Raw genomic sequence first — 25,567 nt, 5'->3', positions numbered from 1 at the left:
CTCTAGAGTGTAAACCAAATTTCTAATACACCTTTTCTCACCATTTGTAAAAATAAGAATTTCATCAGCATAAAGCAAATGCGAAACCAAAGGAGCCCCAATCGGATGATTAAATTGTCCAATACAACCTATCTCATAGTTTTTCCTAAGCAACCTTGTCAAAATCTCCTCCATTATGATGGATAAATAAGGAGAAAGTGGATCCCCTTGCCTCAAGCCTCTAGTCAATTGAAAAAACCCTTTAAGAGTTCCATTCATCATAACGAAAAATCACGGGGACTCCACATAATTTTTTATGAGCTTCCAAAACTTCTCAAAGGAGCCAAAAGCTTTAAGAACCTCTAGAAGAAAATTTCAATTCACTCTGTCATAAGCCTTAGCCATGTCCAGTTTACCATCAAATTGTCGCCAGCCATTTTTTGTGTGCAAAGAATGAACCATTTCTTGTGCAAGCGTAATATTCTCAAAAATACTACGCCTGGGAATAAAGGCACCTTGCTCATGTGAGACCAACTTATCAACAATTTCAGTTAGCCTAAAAATAATAATCTTGGAAAAAATTTTGTAAGCCACAGAGCACAAACTAATAGGCCGGAATTTATCAAAGCTAGAAGGATTGTCCACCTTCGGAATTAAAACAATAAATGAAGAGGAAAAGAACCTGGAAAGAGGAGTGCCCTGAAAAAAATTCTTTGCTGCATCCAAAACATCTTTTTTAACAATGTCCAAGCAAGAAATATAAAATTCAGAGCCAAACCCATCTGGTCTTAGATTGCTTTCTTTGGGAATAGAGAACACCGCTCTTTTAACTTCTTCTTCCGTTGGATCGGCACAGAGAAAATTATTATCAGCATCTGAAATCTGCCTTTGAATTAACTTGGAGAGATCACAAGGTTCTACTACTGAAGCCTCTGAGAGAATTCTGAAAAAAAGCAGCAACTTCATTTTGTATTCCTTCCACACCATCTAAAATCCTCCCGTCATTTAGAACCATGCAGTCTATATGACCCTTATCTGCCTATGATTGATAACTGAATGGAAGAATTTAGAGTTTTGATCCCCCTCAATCAACCATTTTTTTTTTTTTTTTCACAATTTGTCCTAAGCGAGATGCTTCCCTATTCTCCCACATCTGAATCTCCAACTTAGTAGTCAAGTAATCAGCTTTGACCTCCTCAAAAAAACCTAATTGCAGCTGGTTTTCTAGAGATTCCATCCTTTCCTTGAGAACTTGTAGGCTTTCTCCCACTCTCCTAAAAAAATTTTTATTCCATGCACGTAACGCAACTTTAGTGCTCTTAAGACGAATAGCAAGTTTCAAAAGACCCGAGACCGAGTCATTCCTGATCCAGACATCTTTAACACATGACAAAAACAAATCATGCGAACCCCATATATTAAGGAACAGAAATAGGGTAGGGCCATACAAAGAGAATGACGTATTTGTATACACCATCATAGGACTATTATCTGAGAGACTTCCGACTCAGATATTTGAATTTATCCGAACCATATAGGTTGGAAAAAACGTTATTAATAAGAACTTGATCAAGCTTAACCCAATTACGAGCCACCCCTTCATGGTCATTGCACCATGACATACGAGAGCCCGTGTTTGATAAATCAAAGTGACCACAATGATGTAAACAGTCATTAAACTCCATCATAGGTAAGAGTGGTCTTGGATTTCCACCAATTCTTTCCGCATCCGTTCAAATAACATTAAAATCACCTAGGACCAACCAAGGGAAATCCCATTGGCATGCCTCCAGTTGCTGCCATAATTCCTTTCTTTCAACATAAGAACATTTGGCATAGAAAAAACTCACCAAAATCCTTTGGCTATTCCTGAAGAACCACCCGGAGATCATCTAAATTGTGATTGAAATCACGTCAAAGGTGATTTTCATTAGATATAAAATGGTGATAATTTAGAAAATTACCCAGCATTACCATCTGCTTCTCAGATGCGAAAGGTGATGAAATAGCAAACAAACCAGCATTAAACTTATTGATCAGCTTCTTTAACCTGCCTCTAGACCTTCCCAACCCTCTAATATTAAAAAAAAAAAAAAAAATTGTATCAGTCATAAATTTAATTTATGCGGTTTGATGTGAACCCTCTGAGATTTCCTCACAGGTTATTCCTTTCCGGTTTTGGTGTTTTCAAAAGTCCATGCTTGCCTTGTATCAGAGTCATACATTTTTTCTTTGCCCTTTAACACTGAAATTTCACCTTCCTCCCTCTTGGACGAATAGCCCAGAGCCAATTCCCCCTGATGCAAACCATGGTTCCCACCTTTAGTCTGTTTAATACTGTCCGCATGATCCACTTTCTCTTGAGACATAGGTTTACCATATGAAACTCGAGCATCATCATCACACCCAACTTCCTCACACTCCTCTTCATCACTTTCTGTTGAACCTTCATTCATATTATTTTCCAAGCCTTTCTGCAGTACATCAAATTTTTGAATTGCATAATCCTCTTTTTCTTAAGTCGCAGGAATTTCCGGTAATACAAGGCACCTATCCTTAGTCGTCTTCGTCATTGGCACATTACTTGGTCCTGCTTCTTGCTCCACCCTCTTTGCCCCTTTATCTACATCGATACTGATATCCATTACACCGTCATTCATCTTTGGTTTCCATATCTTTTTTTCTTTATATTTTCCCTCATCCCTTCGCTTCTCTTCTACCCTGCAAACGATCAATGTATGCCCTTGCCAGCAACATTTAGAGTAAAAAAAACCCATTTGTTCATATTTAACATCTTGCCAAATACATTGTCGCGAAGATAAAATAAGAGGAAATCCCTTAACCGGCTCCATCGTCAGGTCGACTTCCACGCAAATACATGCCCCCGAGGCTCTCGTATGGTTAATTGTTGCATTATCAGTCTCGAGATAATGACCAAAATGAGTCGCTATAATTTGAAGAAAATTCGCTCAGTAAAGATGCATTGGTAACTTCGGTAAGAAAATCCATTGAGGAGCCAATGGAGATTCTTTTTTGACATCAAAATCCTTCGTCCACTTAAATAGCCGAAATGAATTGCCTTCCATCGTTCTACCTTCCCTTGCCCACCCATGCGCAAAATCACGTTCATTTTTCATGTGTATAAGCACATGGTAATCATCCATAACACTGATCGTTGGAATTTCCGTCAAGCCCCACATTTTCACAATCAATAATCCAATTTTATCAATAGATGGCCAATTCCTCAAAAATTTCATCACTAATGCAAAACGAAACTCTTCCTCAACCTTAACCATTTCCGCTTCTGAGAAAATAAATCCCAATTCACCATTGATATTAACTAGCAATCTCATAGGAATTTTGAACGCAAGTATCTCCACTTTTTTATTCACGGTCTGCGCATACGACTGCACTTCGGAACCAGCTTGGACGGCCTTCCCCGCCGTCGGTGAGGCCATCGGAGGGGGAACGAACCTTTCCCAACCACCCAAGGCGCCAACGAGCCGACGTTGACCAGGTTGGGCTGCAATATATTAGAGTTATATCAATTGATATTTTTAACTGCCATTTTAATATTTTCTAATTAAAATTTTATTTATTGCCTATGTAAAAATTAACTAAATTTTAATTAAAACTTTATAATTAATGTCTTTAATTGACATGGTATTTATTTAATGAAAATAATTAATATTTATGCTAATTTAGAATTTTTACTTCTATCTCATTAATAATTTGTTATTGGGCATTATTGTCCAAAAGCCAGAGTAGTGAGGGCAATTTGATCCAAAAAGTAGGATTTCCGTGAAACTTATCCATAGGGGAGGTGGGAATAAGATGCTTATGTTCCATGGGAATCATTTCGTTCCTCGGAATGTGAACATGCCTACCACATTAGATTCCAATTATCAATCAAACGTGGGAATAAGATGCCATAGGCAGCACATTCTTGGGAATCTTGAAAGATGCTGCGAAACAAACGTTCCCTAAAATTAAATCAGGTAAAAAATAAATTACAAGAAAACTTTCAAGTTCCCAACTTGTAACACAACTTCCCAGCCTCCACTCATAAATTACTCCGTTACTATCACTTAGTGTCCCTTCCCTTTCCTTCATTCTTATTCCCTTGCTGTTGATTTATTTATTTGTCTTTTGGCATTTGAACAATGGAACATTTTGGACGACCTACTTATATCTCTCTCTCACACACACTGATACACACAGCGTGTCTACAGAATTGGTTGTGTTTTTATTGCTGGCAATTTATAATACAAATGGGGAGTTTCTTATGTTTGGATTTAGTAGCTTGTAGTTTGGTGTGAGGGTCATTCATGTAGAGAAATCTGAAATCTGGTTAGTGGCTACTCCAAAAGAGTAATTAATTTGTATGAATGTTCTACTTACAATTAATGGTAGAAGACAATAGACCTTTTGTGTTAAGACAATAGACCTTTGCATTTTTCGTTCTTTCTTTGTTTGTTCTTGCTGTTTATTTATCATCTGGCATTTGAACAATGTAACATTTTCTATGATCCCCCCTTTGGTCTCTCTCTCTCTCTCTCTCACACTCACGCACACTCACACACACAGAGAGATAGAGAGAGAGAGAGAGAGGTTGTCTGCAGCACTGGTTGTGTTTTTCATTGCTGGCGAGCAGAATATAAATGGGGAGTTCTCTTAAGCTTGAATTTTCATCCTTATTGTGATCTGAGCAATTTGGGAAGGAGACTCCGGTGAATAGTTTCAAGGTCCATCTCCTTTCAGTAGAATAAACTCCAGAGAGCTGCCCTTTTTCTAAGTAATTAGATATTAGATGAAATTCACAAGGAGGTTGCATGCAGCGGCTTTTGTGCATGTTATATGTTAAGGTGGCTAGGTACAGGTTGGAATATCTGGGTGGGACTCGGGGATAGCCTTGTCTATTAATGGAATGAAAAAAAAAATAAAATTTTATTAGGTTTACATTAAATATTGAAAGTTATATGAATTTTTTTTTTCCCAATTCTTAGCTATTAGAAGTTTAGAATGAATGTCAAATTTCATTTTTGTTATACATATATAATTTTACCATTTGTAAAGTTTAGTTTGCTCATAACTGAACCGAACTGAATTAGAAAACTTCAATTAGGTTCGGTTTAAAGCAGTGGTGGATTTAGGATTTTTGGTCACTGGGGGCGATCTTATGCATAATGCATATTAAAATTTTTAGAGATTTGTTTTTAGAAATCGCTAAAGCTACATTGTTCTCCATATCTCTATGCCTACCTCCACTTTATTTTATTTTATTTTTTCAAATCATAGACATACCATCCAATTTTATTATTCAAACTTTGACCCTAGGGTTCTATTCCCAAAAGATGTGAAGCTCAAGCGTGTATATGTATAAATGTAAAATATATGTAAGAGAGATTTTAGAATTTTGGAGCAATATAGATCTATACTTGGTTCAGCGGTGGTTTGGATAGGTACCTGTTATGATTTTAGGGGGCTCAAGTAGTTTGATTTCATTTGCATTTATCCTTAGAACTGAACCGAACTGAACCAAACCATTAACACATATAGTTGGCGCCTGGCGAGCTCAGGTTATCACACTTGTGGATTTGCTCGCTGTAGAAATCCTGAGTATTTCTGTGTATCTTGTAAAGATAGGAGATTGTATATTATTAAGAGTGATTCTGTTAGGAGATTGTTTCCATAGTTAGAACTTTCAATTGTATTATATATATTGTAAATTGGGCAGTACAAAATTATTATTCAAGAAATAAAGAAATTCAATTTTGTTTTCATGGTATCAGAGCTAGGGTTTTTAAACCTTAGCTAAGCAATGGCCGACGGCACCGTCAACAGCAGAGGGTTTAGTTCCTCTGAAAATCTCGACGGTGACTCTGAAGCCACATCCATTGTGGGTTTGAATTTGCTAGACAACTCGGCCTTTTCACCCTTGGTGGAGAAATTAAACGGAAAAAATTCTCGTGAGTGGGCTTAGTCCATCAAACTTGTGGTTGAAGGCAAAGGGAGATTAGGATATCTTACTAGAGAGAAAAAAAAAGCCCGCCTCAACCGATGTTGCAACACTGCAAAAATGGAAGTATGAGAATTCCATGGTGACTGCATGGCTCGTAAACTCGATGAAGCCTTCAATCAGAAAGATTTATCTATTCTTACCAACAATGAAGGACGTCTAGGACGCTGTTCGAGAGACGTACTTTGATGTCGAGCGTTACTCTTAGATCTTTGAGATAAAAACTCGATTGTGGTAGATGAGGCAAGGTGAGAGAGATGTCACCGAGTACTTCATGGAGATGACACACCTCTGGTAGGAACTCGACCTAAGTGTCGAGGAGGAGTGGGAATGCTCCGGTGACAGCACCTGCTACAAGAGACAACTCGAGAACAAACGAGTCTTCGAGTTCTTGGCCGGCCTTAACCGCGATTTGGACGATGTGCAAGGAAGGATCCTTGGCCAACGACCCCTACCATCGACTTGAGAAGTCTTCGCAGAGGTGAGGCGGGAGGAGAGCCATAGAAACGTGATGTTGAAGACACCTATCAGCCAAATTGGGCCTAAAATATAAGCCCTAAACCCGAAATCTAATGGGCCTAATGTTTCGGCCCTAATTTCAAAAGCCCCTACAGGATTTGGACAAAAGTGACATAAAGGGAGATTATGGTGCGAGCATTGCCGCAAGCTAGGCCATTCAAAAGATACCTGCTGGGAAATTCATGGAAAGCTTGCAGTTTGGAAGCCGAGGCACAATCAAAGAAATTGTGGCTATCAGTCTACTATCGATAATTCAACTGAGAAGTCACAAGGCGAGAAAAATAACAATACCACTCCAAGTGGTGTATTCAGTCCAGAGCAGTTGGAACAGCTATATAAAATGTTCTCCTCCATTCAAACATCGGGTCAGTCTTCCACTGGTTCTTTAGCCCACCGGGGTAATTTTTTGTCAGCCTTAAATACCATATCCCATTGCAAATCTCCATGGATAATTGACTCGGGTGCCTCTGATCATATGACTGATTCTTATCATTTGTTCTCATCCTATTCACCATGTGCTTGAAATTTGAAAGTTAAAATTGCAGATGGATCTCTCTCATCTGTTGCAGGCAAAGGAAATATTCGAATATCCGATTCTATAACTTTAAAATCTGTTCTACATGTCCCTAAGTTGTCTTGCAATTTGTTATCCATTAGCCAGTTGACAAAGGATTCCAATTGCTCTACTAAATTTGTTTCATCTTACTGTGTTTTCCAGGACCTATCATCGGGGAAGACGATTGGCAGTGCTAAGGCGTGTGAGGGACTCTACTACTTTGCAGAGGCAAATACGAGTGAACAATGTAATACTGCAATTTGTGATTCTGCATCTATTTCTAGAGATAGTGAAATTTTGTTATGGCATTCTAGGATGGGTCATCCCAATTTTCAATATTTAAGACGTTTATTTCCTTCCATTTGTTCAAATAAAACATCTTCTGATTTTCAATGTGAAATTTGTGAGCTTGCAAAACACTAGCGTAATTCCTTTCCAAAGTCTACATACAAACCATCCCGCCCATTTACTATGATTCACAGTGATTTATGGGGCCCTTCACGCTCCCTTAATCACACTTATACGAAATGGTTTGTTACTTTTATTGATGATCATAGTTGTATTTGTTGGGTTTACTTGTTGAAAGATAAAACTAATTTCCGTTCTACTTTCGTCAGTTTCCACTTCATGATTCAAACACAATTCCAAACTCAAATCCAAATTTTACGTACTGATAATGGTATGGAATATTTCAATAATATTTTGGGACATTATCTTCAAGAAAGTGGAATTGTTCATCAAAGTTCGTGTGTGGATACCCCTCAACAAAATGGGGTTGTTGAATGTAAAAAAAAGACATATACTTGAAGTAGCTCGAGCATTGATGTTTACTACAAATATGAAAAACTATTTTTGGAGCGATGTATTTCAACAGCTACACATCTCATTAATTGAATGCCGAGTCGGGTTCTTTCTTTTGCCCCTCCTCTCCAGAAATTTCGGGAATATTCCCCCAACTCTAGACTCCACTCCAATCTCTCTTTGAAAATCTTTGGATATAATGCATTTGTTCATGTTCACGTTCACAATCGGGATAAATTGGAACCTTGTTCTATTAAATGCGTCTTTATTGGTTACTCTCCTACTCAAAAAGGCTACAAATGTTATGACCTTGTCTCAAAAAGAATGTTTGTTAGCCTTGATGTCACGTTCTTTGAAACCACTCCTTATTTCCAAAAGCTCTCTCTTCAGGGGGAGAAGAGGAGTGAAGATCGGTTCTTTGATTTCTCTACTACTGAGTCTCCCATTGCATCATACCCTGACCCATCTATCGAGTCTCCAGTCTCTCATTGTATCTCCCATTGTATCATTTCCTGACCTGTCATATGCAAATGATCACTTAAAACTCAGGGGCAGATGCAGAAAAACAAATTAATAAGGAGATACTTGTCTACTCAAGAAAGCCAAAAACAATAAACAGGGAGAATCTCATACCTGAGGCACCAAAAGAGTTGGAATCGGTGATAGCTCCGAGCAACGATGAGTCCATGCCTAGTCCCGATCAGGTAATAAATTACCAAGAGCTTCTTTCTGATAAGTCTGAACCTGATAACATCAATTTACCCATTGCAATCAGAAAACAAACTAGGTCATGTACTTTATATCCCTGGTCAAAATACATGTCTTATAAAACTCTGTCTACATGGTATTGTGCTTCTACCTCTAACCTTGACAGGATAAAATTCCAAAGAATATTCAGGAGCCTTGGAAATTCCTAAATGGAGGGAAGCTGTCATGGAAGAAATATGGGCCCCGGAAAAAAATGGAACTTGGGACGTTATGAATTTGTCGAGAGGAAAGAAGCCAGTAGGCTGCAAATGGGTTTTCACAGTGAAATATAGAGCTGATGGGACAGTTGAAAGATATAAAGCCAGACTCGTTGCAAAAGGGTTTACACAGACCTATGGCATTGACTACACGGAGACATTTGCTCCAGTGGCAAAATTGAACACAGTTCGGGTCCTCCTGTCATTGGCAGCTAACTTAGATTGACCACTACAACAACTCGACATTAAAAATATATTTCTAAAAGGTGAGTTAGAAGAAGAAGTTTACATGACTATACCACCAGGTTTCAGCAAGAAAGGTGAAGAAAACAGAGTATGTAAACTCAAAATGTCCTTGTATGGACTCGAGCAATCTCCCAGAGCATGGTTCGACAAATTTGCGAAAGTGATAAAGAATCAGGGATATCGACAAGGGCAATCAGATCACGCTATGTTCTTTCAACAGTTTGAAAGTGGTAAGAAAACAATTCTGATAGTGTATGTTGATGATATAATCCTAGCTGGAGATGATACGGTGGAGATGGAACGATTAAAGAAAGTCTTAGCTGCTGAGTTTGAAGTTAAAGACCTGGTACAAAAAACGGTACTTCTTGGGAATGGAAGTTTCTAGATCAAAAAAGGGTATTAGTGTCTCACCGAAAATATATCCTTGATCTCCTAACCGAAACTGGCATGCTTGGATGCAAACCTAGTGAAATCCCGATTGAAGTCATAAAAAGGGTCGAAGACTGCGGAATACCAGTTGAAAAGGAAAGGTATCGGAGATTGGTTGGTAAACTAATTTACCTATTGCATACCAGACTCGACATAGCATTTGCGGTGTGGTAAGTAAACACATGCATTCACCGAAAAAGATTCACTTAGATGTTGTGTATAAAATCCTCAGGGATCTCAAGGGTTCTCCGGGCAAAGGACTCTTCTTCAAGAAATGTGAAAATTAGGAAGCAGAAATTTTCACAGATGCATATTGGGCAGGATCAGCGGAAGATAAAAGGTCTACCACCGGATATTGCACCTTTGTATGGGGAAATTTGGTAACTTGGAGAAGCAAAAAATAGAATGTAGTGGCTCGAAGCAGTGCTGAAGCTGAATTCAGGGCAGTTGCACAAGGGACATGTGAAGGACTGTGGTTACGGAAACTCTTGGAAGAATTACAAATCTCAGTGAAATTCCCTATCAAACTCTATTGTGACAACAAAGCAACTATCAGTATATCTCTCAATCAAGTTCAACATGACAGGACTAAGCATGTAGAAGTGGACCGACATTTTATCAAGAGAAGGTTGAAGAAGGAACTATTTGTATGACTTATGTACCTATCAAGGAACAAATTACAGACATCTTTACTAAAGGATTAGCCCGATAGAGCTTTGATGATTTCATTGGCAAGTTGGATATGATCAATATCTATGATCCAACTTGAGGGGGAGTGTAGAAATCTCGAGTATCTCCGTGTATCTTGAATAAATTAGGAAAGTATGTAAAGATAGGAGATTGTATATTATTAAGAGTGATTCTATTAGGAGATTGTTTCCATAGTTAGAACTTTCAATTGTATTATATATATTGTAAATTGGGCTGTACAAAATTATTATTCAAGAAATACAGAAATTCAATTCTATTTTCACTCACTAACCGCGGAAGGTCCAGGTTCTAACTATGGTAATTAGAACTTGTTCATTTCTTTCATACCTAGAGCTGCTTTATGACTCATAATCCATTTTTGACTGCCGAGTTGCTGACCCTACGCCTAGGTTGGGATGGGCTGCAAGAGCCTTTAGTTGGCAACTTGTGTGGTTCTGTTGTTTGTACTGTCAGATGACTTGCACTGTGCTTCTATAAATTTACCTTTTATTTATTTTTTAAAAAATAGGTGGAGATAACTTTTGTGAGAACTCTGGGATTTTGATACGCAACAATGGAAATTAATTTTGTTGCAGTTTCAGATGTTATCATCCAGCTAAGTTGTGATAAATTTCTTCTAGGTTGTCTTCAAATGTTATTCTGTACTCATTAGCAGACTAAGAATTAATGGGTTTTAAAATTGTTAAGTCAGTTTTTGTCTCAGATAAATAGTGAGCAAGCCACTAAGGCGTGTATGACACCTTCTCTTTTTGATACATGTTCTATTTTATGTTTTTTTCTTAAAATTTGTAAATTTGTTGTGCCCTTTCAGTGAGTTGATTTATATCTACCAGGCACAATGATCTCAATTAGTCGTTCTTTACAGTTGTGGATCTTTCTTTAAAGCCTGAACTGTTTCTCCAAACTCACACTGCAAATTTTTTATTGATTTGATGACATTTGTAATGTGCAGCTGGAAATGCATTTGGATGAGATGCAAATAGAGTTGGAGAATCTTGTGTGGGATAAAAACGAAGTTGAAGAACAAATGCAAACAGCCACAAAGGAGCACAGAATGATGGAGTTGATGTTCTCAGAACTTGAAGAGGAAAATGACAAAGCTATTATGAAAATTGAATTGTTAGAGGGTGAGGTAAACACTTGATCACCTTACAAATAAATATTTAATATTAGTCATATTGACTAGTATAAGGGTGAGCCTTGACCCAGTGGTAAGGGTGCGAGGGTGTTACACCCAACCTTGAAGGTCAGAAGTTCGAGTACCAAAAAGCTCACTCTCCAAATGTGGAAGATAGGCTATGTACATCATGCCCATCCCGAATCCACAAAGGTGTAGAAGCCTTGTGCACTGACAGTACACTAGTGTACAGGATATATATCATGGTTATAAAACCAAGAACGACCTCGTTTGTTGTTGGATGGGTCCTCCTGCTTGTGTGGTGTCCGGGGAAGGGGCGGACCAAGATGGGTCTATAGCCTGCAGCCTTACTTGCATTTTTGCAAGAGGCTAGTTTCCATGCCTTTTGAACTCGTGATCTCTAGGTCACATGGCGGCAACTTTGCCGTTGCGCCTAGGCTCCCCTTTTTGATGTGGAAGTGAAATGAATTATCTTTATTCTCAAATTTGTTGCTTCCAAGGGCAGAAGAAAAGGTTACAGCTCCAATTTTAAGAATTCTTATGCTCTGATGCTTCAATGCTTGGGGGGAGTTTCTCCATCCTGCATAGATTGGTGCAGCCATGGATCAATGGTACTTGAAATATTGGTTTTGTTGTTCTCAGTGGCAGAACAATAATTTTCTTGAAATCCAACAGGAAAATTTATTTTTAATATTTTTCAGGATATTTTAGTAATTTTGCAGTTTCTGCATGGGTTGTAATTTTTCTGGTTCATGGGTCTAAAGTCTAGTCAAATACTTGGCCATCAAGTATATTCTTGGTCACCAGGTTTGCTTGGCTGCCAAGTATTCTTGATCACCAACTTCGAAGTTGTCTTTGAGTTCTGAGGTAAGAGAGCCCAGTGGCTTATCTCTCCTCTTTTTTTTCGGCATATTGGATGCTGGATGCTCATATGACATTGTTTTCACAGACTCTGCAATCAATCCTATCTGTTTTTCTTTGTTTCAAACCCTAGTCAGAATCCTGCAGTACACCATTGAAAACCCTAAATGTCAGATCTTTGCTGGTCTTGAGCTATAATAATCTTTCTAATCCAGCCTAAAACTCTTTAAACAGCCTTTGCACCACAAACCTGTAGACAGATTTTTCATCTGGTATGTCCTATGCTTTTGGTTGGTGACTGCTGGCAAGGAGGCTCCACAAGCCACTTTGTCAACCTCTGCTTTCTTCAGTTAATATCAAGAGATGCTCTATCCTTCTCTTTCTGAAGAAAATTTATACAAGACAAGATGCTGAAGATCTTTCCATGTTAAACTAGTTGAAATGCACAAAAAATGAACATGAACCAAATTGGAGTGGGTTATGCCTAAGAGAGTGGTCTCATTCATATGAGTTTGTTTTCTTCCTTGTGTCATTTTCAGCAGTTCTTAATTAATGACACTTAGTGGAAAATTCCTGCACATGGACATACTCTTTACGTGGAATATAATAGAGATCACCATGTTATTGTTTCTGATTTATTGAAGCCAGTGAAAACTGTAAGCGGAAGTTTTTGAATTCTATTGAATTAATTCTTCATATGTACATCACAATCTTTATATAATACAATTCCCTATTCTAAACAAGGAAATAATCTTCTTCCCGAATAATATCAAATCCTCCACATTTACCCACTTTCCTAATTAATTATTTACAATAATACTTGGGATTTTAACACTCCCCCTCAAGTTGGATCATAAATATTAATCATCTCCAACTTGCTAATGAGATCATCAAAGATTTGTCGTCCCAACCCTTTAGTGAAAACATTTGCAGCTTGTTCCTTGGTAGGTACATAAATCATATAGATAATTCCTTCTTCGATTTTCTCTTTGATAAAGTGTCTGTCCACTTCCACATGTTTAGTCTTGTCATGTTGAACTGGATTGAGAGAGATACTGATAGCTGCCTTATTGTCACAATAGAGTTTGATAGGAAATTTCACCTGGACCTGTAATTCTTCTAAAAGTTTCCGTAACCACAGTCCTTCGCATATCCCTTGAGCAACTGCCTTGAATTCCGCTTCAGCACTACTACGAGCCACAATGTTCTGTTTTTTGCTTTTCCAAGTTACTAGATTTCCCCAGACGAATGTGCAATAACCTGTGGTGGATCTTCTATCTTCCACTGATCCTGTCCAATCTGCATTTGTAAAGATCTCTACTTCCTTACTTTCACATTTCTTAAAGAAGAGTCCTCTTCCTGGGGATCCCTTGAGATATTGAAGGATCTTGTATACGGCATCTAAGTGGGTCTCTTTTAGTGAATGCATGTGTTGGCTTACAACACTAACTGCAAATGCAATATCTGGTCTAGTATGTGATAGGTAGATTAGCTTGCCAACCAACCTTTGATACCTTTCCTTTTGAATTGGTATTCCACAGTCTTCAACCCTCTTTACCACTTCAATCGGTGTTTCACTAGGTTTGCATCCAAGCATGCCAGTTTCAATTAGGAGATCAGTAACATACTTTCGCTGAGAGACACTAATTCCCTTTCTCGTTCTCGCCACTTCCATGCCCAAAAAAATTCCGCATTTGTCCCAATTCTTTAACTTCAAATTCAGCAGCCAGAACTTTCTTCAATCTCTCCATCTCTATTGTATCATCACCAGTAAGGATTATGTCATCAACATACACTATTAGAATTGTTTTCTTACCTCTTTCAAACTGCTGGAAGAATAGGGTATGATCTGATTGCCCCTGTTGATAACCTTGATTCTTTATTACTTTTGCAAATCTGTCAAACCATGCTCTGGGAGATTGTTTGAGTCCATACAAGGACTTCTTGAGTTTACACACTCTATTTTCTTCACCTTTCCCACTGAATCCAGGTGGTATGGTCATGTATACTTCTTCTTCTAACTCGCCATTCAAAAAAGCATTTTTAATATCAAGTTGTTGTAATGACCAATCTAAATTGGTTGCCAAGGATAAGAGAACCCGTATTGTATTTAAGTTTGCCACTGGTGCAAATGTCTCTGTATAGTCAATGCCGTAAGTCTGTGTGAATCCTTTTGCAACAAGCCTGGTTTTATATCTTTCAACTCTCCCATCAGATTTATATTTCACTGTGAAGACCCACTTACAGCCCACCGGCTTCTTCCCTCTCGGCAAATTTATCAACTCCCAAGTTCATTTTTTTCTAAAGCTCGCATTTCTTCCTTGACTGCCTCTCTCCATTTAGGTATTTCTAGAGCTTCCTGAATGTTCTTTGGTACTTTCACCCTGTCAAGGTTAGAGACAAAAGCAGGATATCCTGTAGACAAGCTTTTATAAGACATGTATTTAGACCAGGGGTATTGAGTACACAACTTGGTTTGTTTTCTCATTGCAATAGGTAAGTTGATATCATCAGGTACAGGATTATCAGAAGAAAGCTCAATTACCAGATCACGATTGGACATTGACTCATGGTTATTTGGAGCCATCATCGGTTCCGACGTTCTTGGTTCCTTAGGTATGAGATTCTCCCTGTTCTTTGTGTTCGGCTTTCTTGAGTAAACAAGTAAGTCTGCGTTGTTTTGCTTTCCTGTATCTCCCCTTGAGGTTAAGTGTTCTATTGTGTTTGGTAGGTCAGGAATTGATGCAATGGAAGACTCGATAGATGGGTCAGGGAATGAAGCAACAGAAGGCTCAATAGATGGTACGAGTTTAGATGACACAGAATCAATAGTATAGAAGTCAAAGAACTGATCTTCACTCCATGTCTCCCCCTGAAGAGAGGGCTTTGGGAAATAAGGAGTGGTTTCAAAGAAAGTAACGTTAAGACTAACAAACAGTATTTTGGAGACCAAATCATAACATTTGTAGCCTTTCTCAGTAGGGGAATAACCAAGGAAGACACATTTAACGGCACGTGGATCCAATTTGTCCCGGTTGTGTGCATGAACATGAACAAACATAGTACAACCAAAGATTTTTAGCGGAAGACTGGATGGAAGACGAGAGGCAGGAAAGTGTTCTTGGAATTTCTGAAGAGGAGTGACAAAGGAAAGTACTCAACTTGGCATTCGATTAATGAGATGTGTGGCTGTTAAGATGGCATCGCCCCAAAAATAGTTTTTCATGTTGGTAGTGAACATTAACGCCCGGGCTACTTCAACTATATGTCTATTTTTCCATTTAGCCACTCCATTTTGTTGAGGGGTATCCACACAAGAACTCTGATGAACAATCTCATTTTCTTGAAGATAGGTTCCCAGAATAGTATTAAAGTATTCCGTACCATTATCGGTACGTAAAATTTGGATAGTAGTCTGGAACTGTGTATGAATCATGGAATGAAAATTGATGAAAATGGAGCGGACTTCAGTTTTTTCTTTCAGCAAGTAAACCCAACAAAGGCGAGTATGGTCATCAATAAATGTAACGAACCATTTTGTATTGGTGCGATTGAGTGAACGTGAGGGACCCCACAAATCACTATGAATCATAGTAAATGGGCGAGATGGTTTGTACATGGATGATGGGAAGGAAGTTCGACGGTGTTTGGCAAGCTCACACACTTCACATTGAAACTCAGGAGACTTTTTATTTGAATAAATAGACGGAAACAAATGTTTTAAATATTGAAAATTGGGATGACCTATTCTTGCATGCCATAACAAAAGTTCACTATCTCTAGAAATAGATATAGAATCACAAATTGCAGTATTACACAGTTTGTTCAAGCTTGCCTCCTCAAAGTAGTAGAGTCCCTCATGCGCTTTAGCAGTGCCAATCGTCTTCCTCGATGATAGGTCCTGAAAAACACAATGAGATGAAACAAATTTAGCAGAACAGTTCGAGTCTTTTGTTAATTGACTGATGGATAACAGATTGCAAGACAATTTGGGAACATGTAGGACTGATTGTAAAATAATCGAGTCAGATATGCGAATACTTCCTTTACCCACAACTGGTGAGAGAGAGCCATCTGCAATTTTTACTCTCAAATTCCCAACATATGGTGAGTAGGATGAAAAACATTGATAAGAACCAGTCATATGATCAGATGCGCCCGAGTCAAATATCCATGGAGATTTGTAACAGGATGTAGTATTGAAAGCTGTCAGATAATTACCTCGGTGAGCCAAAGAACCAGAAGATTGACCTGATGTTTGAATTGACAAAATCATTTTGTATAGCTGGTCTAACTGTTCGGGATTGAATGCACTGCTTGAAGAGGTATTGATTTTTTCTCCTTGTAATTTTTCAATTGACCCGTCAGTGCTAGTCTGGTACCCACGATTTTTTTGGTATTGTATCGGCTTCCAATTTGCCGGTTTTCCATGAATTTCCCAGCAAGTGTCTTTTGAATGACCTATTTTTCGGCAATGTTCGCACCATAATTTACCTTTTTGTGGTCATTGGCTGGATCCCCCTAGGCCTTTTGATACAAGGGTCGAGACATCAGGCCCATTAGTGTGTCCATTTAGATTTGGGGCGGATACGGGTATGTCCAACCCGACAGGGTCATTTTGGGGCCTTAGCATTACGCGCCTTCTGCTTTCCTCCCTCCTCACTTCTGTGAATATCTCTCGGGTTGAGGGAAGAGGTTGTCGGCCAAGGATGCGTCCCCTCACGTTGTCCAGATCCCGGTTCAGGCAGGCAAGAAACTCGAAGACCCTTTCTTTCTCGAGCCTCCTTCAGTATCGTGTGCTATCGCCAGAGCACTCCCACTCCTCGTCAGTGCTTAAGTCGAGTTCCTGCTAGAGATGGGTCATCTCGATGAAGTACTCCGTAACGCCTCTCTCCCCTTGCCTCATCTGCCACAGTCGGGTCTTGATTTCGAAGATTTGCGAGTAACTCTTGATGTCGGAATACGTCTCACGAACAGCGTCTCAAACATCCTTTGCCGTCGGCAAGAATAGGTAGATTTTCCCGAGTGATGGTTGCATCAAGTTGACGAGTTAGGCGGTAACCATGGAGTTTTCGGACCTCCATTTTTGCAAGGCAACCACGTCGGTAGAGTCGGGTTTCCTCCGTTCGCCGGTAAGATAGCCAAGTTTCCCTTTTCCTTTAATCACCAACTTTATGGATTGAGTCCACTCACGATAATTTTTCTTGTTTAATTTCTCCACTGAGAGTGGAAAGGAGATGTTGTCAAGTCCATTTGAACCCCCAACAGAAGTGGCCTCTGAGTCGCCGTCAATATTTGCAGACGAGGTCGACCCTTTGCTGTTAACGGTGCCGTTGGCCATAGTTAGCTAAGGTTGAGAAACCCTAGCTCTGATACCATGTAAGCGGAAGTTTTTGAATTCTATTGAATTAATTCTTCATATGTACATCACAATCTTTATATAATACAATTCCTTATTCTAAACAAGGAAATAATCTTCTTCCCGAATAATATCAAATCCCCCACATTTACCCACTTTCCTAATTATTTATTTACAATAATACTTGGGATTTTAACAAAAACTGTTTTGTCACGAGACTCATATTTGGTGCAACCAGGGGTCTCCCTAGTTATGTGAGCACTGCTAGAAATTCTCCACGCATTTTTTTCTTAATATGTGTTCTGAAACTTCACTGTCAGAACCGGAAAATGTTTGTGCATCTTGTGGAAACCAGTTTGTGAAATTTTCAATTGCATTGATGTTGTTTCAAATGATTTGAGAGCTATTGTGTACATTGCAAATCTGTTGTTATCCAAAACCTAGTGGTATAGGCATCTATGCTAGGAGATATCTTTCTTCCATATTTGCTAGGGGCCGTTTGGTATCACTATAAAAAATTATTAAAACTAAAACAAGAAAAGAAAACTAAAAACCAAAAACAGAAACTAAAAATGGAAAACTAGAAAAAAATAAATTAATAACTTGATTAAACAAATGCTCATTTTGTCCTTGAATCAAATAACAATTACAAAATATGATTATAATAATAAAAGGAAATATAATTAAAAATTCTATACTAAAAATAAAAAATATGATAATTATTTTACTTAATTAGTATATTTTAAAATCCACTATACAAGAACACAATCTTATTGTATATGACAAATTTAGAGCAGCCTGGTGCACAAATTGTTAAAATCCCAAGTATGATTGTAAATAATAAACAAATTAGGAAAGTGGGTAAATGTGGGGGATTTGTTATTATTCGGTAAGGGGATTGTTTCCTTCTTTAGAATAGGTGATTGTATTATATAAGATTGGGATGTACATATGAAAAATTAATTCAATAAGAATTCAAGGCTTCCTCTTACATGGTATCAGAGCTAGGGTTTCTCAACCTTAGCTAACTATGGCCAGCGGCACCGTCAACAGCAGAGGGTCGACCTTTTCTTAAAATATCGACGGCGACTCAGAGGCCACATCTGTTAGGGGTTCGAATGGGCTAGGAAAAGGGAGGCCAGGTTATCTTACCGGCGAATGGAGGAAACCAGACTCTACCGACGTTGTAGGCTTGCAAAAATGGAGGTCCAAAAACTCCATGGTCACCGCTTGGCTCGTCAACTCGATGCAGTCGTCAATCGGGAAAATCTACTTGTTCTTGCCAACGGCGAAGGACGTCTGGGATGCCGTTCGCGAGACATATTCCGACGTCGAGAGTTACTCACAAATCTTTGAGATCAAGACCCGATTATGGCAGATGAGGCAAGGTGAGAGAGGCGTTACTGAGTATTTCATGGAGTTGACCAGTCTCTAGCAAGAGCTCGACCTCAGCATCGACGAGGAGTGGGAGTGCTCCGGTGACAGCACACGATACCGAAGGAGGCTCGAAAACGAAAGGGTCTTCGAGCTCCTTGCCGGCCTTAATAGAGATCTGGACGACGTAAGGGGACTCATCTTTGGCCGACGACCTCTTCCTTCAACCCGAGAGGTCTTTGTAGAAGTTAGGAGGGAGGAGAGTAGGAGGCGTGTGATGTTAAGGCCCCAAAGTGACCGTGTTGGGCTGGACCTCCTTGTATCCGCCCCAAATCCAAATGGGCACACTAATGGGCCTGATGTCTCGGCCCTTGTATCAAAAGGCCTAGGGGGATCCAGTCAACGACCACAAAAAGGTAAATTATGGTGTGAACATTGTCGAAAAATAGGTCATTTAAAAGATATGTGTTGGGAGATTCATGGAAAACTGGCAAGCCGAGACAATACCAAAAAAATCGTGGGTACCAGGCTAGCACTGACGGGTTAATTGAAAAATTACGAGGAAAAACCAATACCTCCTAAAGTAGTGCATTCAGTCCTGAGCAGTTAGATTAGATGTATAAAATGATTTCATCAATTCAAACATCAGGTCAGTCTTCCTCTGGTTCCCTGGCTCATCGAGGTAATTATTTGTCAGCTTTAAATACTACATCCTATTACAAATTTCCATGGATAATTGACATAGGTGCATCTGATCATATGAATGGTTCTTATCAATTGTTTTCATCCTACTCACCATATGTTGGGAATTTGAGAGTAAAATTGCAGATGACTCCCTCTCACTAGTTGCTGGTAAAGGAAGTATTCACATATCCGACTCCATAACTTTACAATCTGTCATACATGTTCTCAAGTTATCTTGCAACCTATTATCCATCAGCTAGTTAACAAAAGACTCAAATTGTTCTGCTAAATTTGTTTCATCTCATTGTGTTTTTCAGGACCTATCATCGAGGAAGACGATTGGCACTGCTAAGGTGTATGAGGGACTCTACTACTTTGAGGAGGCAAACTTGAGTGAACTATGTAATACTGCAATTTGTGATTTTGCATCTATTTCTAGAGATAGTGAACTTTTGTTATGGCATTCAAGGATGGGTCATCCCAATTTCTAATATTTAAAACATTTGTTTCCTTCTATTTGTTCAAATAAAATGTCTTCTGAATTTCAATGTGAAGTGTGTGAGCTTGCAAAACACCGTCGTACTTCTTTCCCATCATCCATATACAAACCATCTCGCCCATTTACTATGATTCATAGTGATTTGTGGGGTCCCTCACGTTCCCTCAATCGCACCAATACAAAATGGTTCGTTACTTTTATTGGTGACCATACTTGTCTTTCTTGGGTTTACTTGTTGAAAGAAAAAACTGAAGTCCGCTCCATTTTCATCAGTTTTCATTCCATGATTCATACACAGTTCCAGACTAATATTCAAATTTTACCTACTAATAATGGTATGGAATATTTTAATACTATTCTGGGAACTTATCTTCAAGAAAATAGGATTGTTCATCAGAGTTCTTGTGTGGATACCCCTTAACAAAATGGGTTGCTGAACGAAAAAATAGACATATACTTGAAGTAGCCCGGGCATTAATGTTCACCACCAACATAAAAAACTATTTTTGGGGTGATGCCATCTTAACAGCCACACATCTCATTAATCGAATGCTGAGTCGAGTACTTTCCTTTGTCACCCCTCTTCAGAAATTCCAGGAACACTTTCCTACCTCTCGACTCCCCTCTAGTCTTTCGCTGAAAATCTTTGGTTGTACTGCTTTTGTTTATGTTCATGCACACCACCAAGATAAATTGGATCCCCGTGCCATTAAATGTGTCTTCCTTGGTTATTCCCCTACCCAGAAAGGCTACAAATGCTATGATCCTATTTCGAAAAGGTTGTTTGTTAGTCTTGATGTTACTTTATTTGAAACCACTCCTTATTTCCCAAAACCCTCTCTTTAGGGGGAGAAACGGAGTGAAGATCGGTTCTTTGACCTCTTTACTACTGAATCCTTGTCATCTGAACCCGTACCACCTATTGAGCCTCCCATTGCTTCATTCCCTAACCCATCTATCGAGCCTTCCATTGCATCACTTCTGGACCTGCCAAACACAACATAACACTTAACCTCAGGGGGAGATATAGGAAATCAAAACAACGCAGACATACTTGTTTACTCAAGAAAGCCGAACACAAAGAATAGGGAGAATCTCATACCTGATGCACCAAGAGCGTTGGAACCGGTGATGGTTCGGAATAACCATGAGTCCACGCCCAATCCTGATCTGGTAATTGAGCTTTCTTCTAATAATCTTGTACCTGATGATATCAATTTACCTATTATCAGAAAACAAATCATGTCATGTCCTCGGTACCCCTGGTCTAATTACATGTCTTATAAAAGATTGTCTACAGGATATCGTGCTTTTGTCTCTAACCTTGACAGGATGAGAATTCCAAAGAATATTCAGAAAGCTCTAGAAATACCCAAATGGAGAGTGGCAGTCATGGAGGAAATGTGGGCCCTAGAAAAAAATGGAACTTGGAAGTTGATAAATTTACCGAGAGGGAAGAAGCCAGCGGGTTGTAAATGAGTCTTCACAGTGATATAAATCTGATGGGACAGTTGAAAGATATAAAATCAGACTTGTTGCAAAAGGATTTACATAGACTTACGACATTGACTATATGGAGACATTTGCACTAGTGGCAAACTTAAATAGAGTTCAGGTCCTCTTATCCTTGGCAGCCAACTTAGATTGGTCACTACAACAACTTGATATTAAGAATGCTTTTTTAAATGACGAGTTAGAAGAAGTATACATGATTGTACCACCATGATTCAGTGGGAAAGATGAAGAGAACAGAGTGTGTAAACTCAAGAAGTCCTTGTATGGACTCAAACAATCTCCCAGAGCATGGTTTGACAAATTTGCAAAAGTAATAAAGAATCAAGGTTATTGACAAGGGCAATCAAATCATACCCTGTTCTTCTAACAGTCTGAAAGAGGTAAGAGAACAATTCTAATAGTGTATGTTGATGATATAATCCTTACTGGTGATGATACTATAGAGATGGAGAGATTGAAGAAAGTTCTGGCTGCTGAATTTGAAGTTAAAGACTTGAGAGACAAATGTGGTATTTTTTGGGCATGGAAGTGGCGAGAACGAGAAAGGGAATTAGTGTTTCTTAGTGAAAGTATGTTACTGATCTCCTAATTGAAACTGACATGCTTGGATGCAAACCCAACGAAACCTCGATTGAAGCGGTAAAGAGGGTTGAAGACTATGGAATACCAGTTGAAAAGGAAAGGTATCAGAGATTGGTTGGCAAGCTAATCTACCTATCACATACTAGACTAGATATTGCATTTGCAGTCAGTGTAGTAAGACAACACATGCATTCACCAAAAGAAGCCCACTTAGATGCCGTGTACAAGATCCTACGATATTTCAAGGGATTCCTGGGAAGAGGACTCTTCTTTAAGAAATGTGAAAGCAAGGAAGTTAAGATCTTTACAGATGCAGATTGGGCAGGATCAGTGGAAGATTGAAGGTCTACAATAGGTTATGCACATTCGTCTGGGGAAATCTGGTAACTTGGAGAAGCAAAAAACAGAATGTGGTGGCTTGTAGTAGTGCTGAAGCTGAATTTAGGGTAGTTGCTCACGGGATATGTGAAGGACTGTGGTTACGGAAACTGTTGGAAGAATTATAGGTCCCGGTGAAATTTCCTTTCAGACTCGATTGTGACAATAAGGCAACTATCAGCATCTCTCTCAATCTCGTTTAACATGACAGGACTAAACATGTGGAAGTGGACAGACACTTTATCAAAGAGAAAATTGAAGAAGGAATTATCTGTATGATTTATGTACCTACCAAGGAACAAACTGTAGATATTTTTACTAAAGGGTTGGGACGACAGAACTTTGATTATCTCATTAGCAAGTTGGAGATGATTAATATTTATGATCCAACTTGAAGGGGAGTGTTAAAATCCCAAGTATCATTGTAAATAATAAACAAATTAGGAAAGTGGGTAAATGTGGAGGATTTGATATTATTCGGTAAGGGGATTGTTTCCTTGTTTAGAATAGGTGATTGTATTATATAAGATTGGGATGTACATATGAAAAATTAATTCAATAAGAATTCAAGTCTTCCCCGCTTACAAAAATATTTTGGATAGCAAAACATCCTGGCTACAGGTTGTCAAAACGAGTAAAAATCATATTTTTCAAAAATAGCTAAAAACTATCAATAGAAATAAAAAACCAACAACATAAACAAATGCATTTTCATAATTTGTTTTTTTGCTACAGCGAAACGAAAATAGAAAACCGAAAACAAAAACGATGTCAAATAGCCCATAAGGTTTTAACTATTGGTGTTGTCTTGTTTATCTAAAAAATTATTGGTATGGACGTTAGGTTCATGCTCTCTTCAAATTCAAACACAATTCTTTAAAGCTGCATTTAGGAGCATGTATTTCAGACCTTGGATTTGGATTTGCATGGATTTGGACAAATTTTACTATTATTTTATGTATTGCATTTTATCTAAATCTAGTACAACTTCAAATCCAAAACCTATTCAAACATAGGGTAAATATTTTGAGGTGGGAAAGCAATTGTTTGAACCCACATTTATGAGAATAGAGAATGCTAATAGCCTCGGCTCTGGGTTGAGAACATTAAATTGAGTCCTTAGTTTGGAGTTTGTAGAATTGGGTAAAATTAAATACTCTTTCAATTCCACATGATCCCCAATGCAAGGACCGAATTCCATGATTTCACATACATTTTAAGTGGCATTGTATTGCATTGAATTCAGTTTTGCTTTTAATTTTTTGTTTGTTATTTTTCACTGTACTATGCGTTATAGTTTACATAAAGTTGGTCTGTTTTGAGCGTTGTATTTGTACCAACAGTTGAAGGATCTGAGGAATGAAAATATGCGGCTGAAGGAGATTCAAGGTGAACAATTTTGGAGCTTCAAGGGCCAAGATGATGTAAGCAGTGACCAAAGAACTCAAACTGCTGATGACCATGGAATTCAATACGGGATTCAATCCTGGAAATCCAGTTATAATGGAAGAGGCATCCTTCTCCAAGAGCTTATGATGCAAAGAGAAGCTTGGGAGGGCAGGTGCAATAGTAAGGGTGAATTGCCTCACCCCTTGAATACAAAAACAAAAGCCATTGAACCAATCCAAGCATTTACACCTGAGACTGTTCCCAGAAATTCAAACTTAAATGAAACTATCCACAAACAGAGAGGACATGTGGTATCCCAGTCTCTTTTTAGTGCAGTACTATCAGTCTTGGTTGGAATGATTATCTGGGAAGCTGGGGACCCTTGCATGCCCCTCGTGGTGGCACTTTTCATTGTTGTGGGAATTTCGTTGAAGAGTGTAGTTCAGTTCTTCTTGGCCATTAAAAACAAATCTGCTTCTGATGCAGTTGCTCTTCTAAGCTTCAACTGGTTTATACTTGGCACTCTCACCTACCCATCATTGCCCATAGTTGCTGGAATGCTGGGTCCGCTTGCCTTGAGATTTGTCAGTGGGACGGTAAGCTGGCTGGCTCGCTCCTCCTAGCATAGAACCCCGGTTCACTACTCTTTTGTACAGTTCATCAACTTTTACCATTACATTGTTTCACTTACTGTGTACTATGGGAATTGATTAGTCTATTTTCTCTTTGAAGATTTTGGATAAACATATAGTCAAGGCAGAATTATATAGAGTTGTTTCGACACTGTAGTCACTTTTGTTGTGATTCTTCTGAGGCTGTTGCTTTTTGCTCAGTGTACTGTGCATGATATGATTGTTACTTTGTTTTTTAGGACCATACACTGATGCAGGTTTGACTATTACAAGTGAATGACAATGCGTTACATATGCTCAAAGGGGTGGAATCAATTTAACTCATCTGGCTGGCTCTGCAGTCTGCACATGCAGATGTTCAGATGGACCACTTTCATATGATAAGTATGTTTCAAAAAGTAATGTTGCAGATAAAAGGTTAAGCTAGGTAGTTCTGTATTGTGCTTATTATATGAAGCATGGACAAGCATGCATTGGGAACATCCCGTGCCAAACTCCATTTCTATCTCAATATCCTTTTTGTTTTTTAAATTGAAGATTGGTTGTTGTGTTTGAGGCTTCAGATTTTAAGATTTAAAAATAAAACATGAGACAATTTTGTATACTATTTTGGTCAAATTTACCCAAACTTACAAATCTTTCCTATTCTCCAGTCTTGCAGTTATCAGCTCCTCATTAAAAGTCTCTAGTACAAATTTTCAAAACATGTGTTAAGGGCATTGGAGGACCAGCTGCCATGGAAATGACTTCTGATGTCTGAATTTTGACGTTCACCAAGTGGTTCCTATGCCTCATGTCGGTGGGCTTGGGGTTACCTTACCCTCCATCCCATTAAAATGTGCGCATGCTTTGTAACAGTTCATCTGTTTCACTGAATAAATGCCAAGAGCATTTTTCGTCCAAATCCAAGCCCATTTTTGTATTTTAAAAA

At 38.6% G+C, this 25,567-nt stretch overlaps 1 protein-coding gene across 10 annotated transcripts in view; it reads left to right on the top strand.

The window, feature by feature from the left end:
• Positions 1-24,796, top strand: part of LOC131156291 (uncharacterized) — a 52,415-nt gene extending 27,619 nt beyond the window's left edge. For 5 of the 10 annotated variants that reach the window (XM_058109840.1, XM_058109843.1, XM_058109841.1 and 2 more), the window contains 2 exons: positions 11,178-11,357; positions 23,959-24,796. In XM_058109840.1, coding sequence (XP_057965823.1) covers positions 11,178-11,357; positions 23,959-24,627 — 849 coding nt within the window. In that variant the 3' untranslated portion in view covers positions 24,628-24,796. The remainder of the gene's footprint in view (positions 1-11,177; positions 11,358-23,958) is intronic. The other 5 variants (XM_058109845.1, XM_058109849.1, XM_058109847.1 and 2 more) reach the window with 1 other exon arrangement.
• Positions 24,797-25,567: the final 771 nt, after the last annotated feature.

The sequence above is a fragment of the Malania oleifera genome, chromosome 5, assembly GCF_029873635.1.
Source record: "Malania oleifera isolate guangnan ecotype guangnan chromosome 5, ASM2987363v1, whole genome shotgun sequence".
Lineage (NCBI taxonomy): Eukaryota > Viridiplantae > Streptophyta > Magnoliopsida > Santalales > Ximeniaceae > Malania > Malania oleifera.
This window is presented reverse-complemented; position numbering and strand designations above follow the sequence as displayed.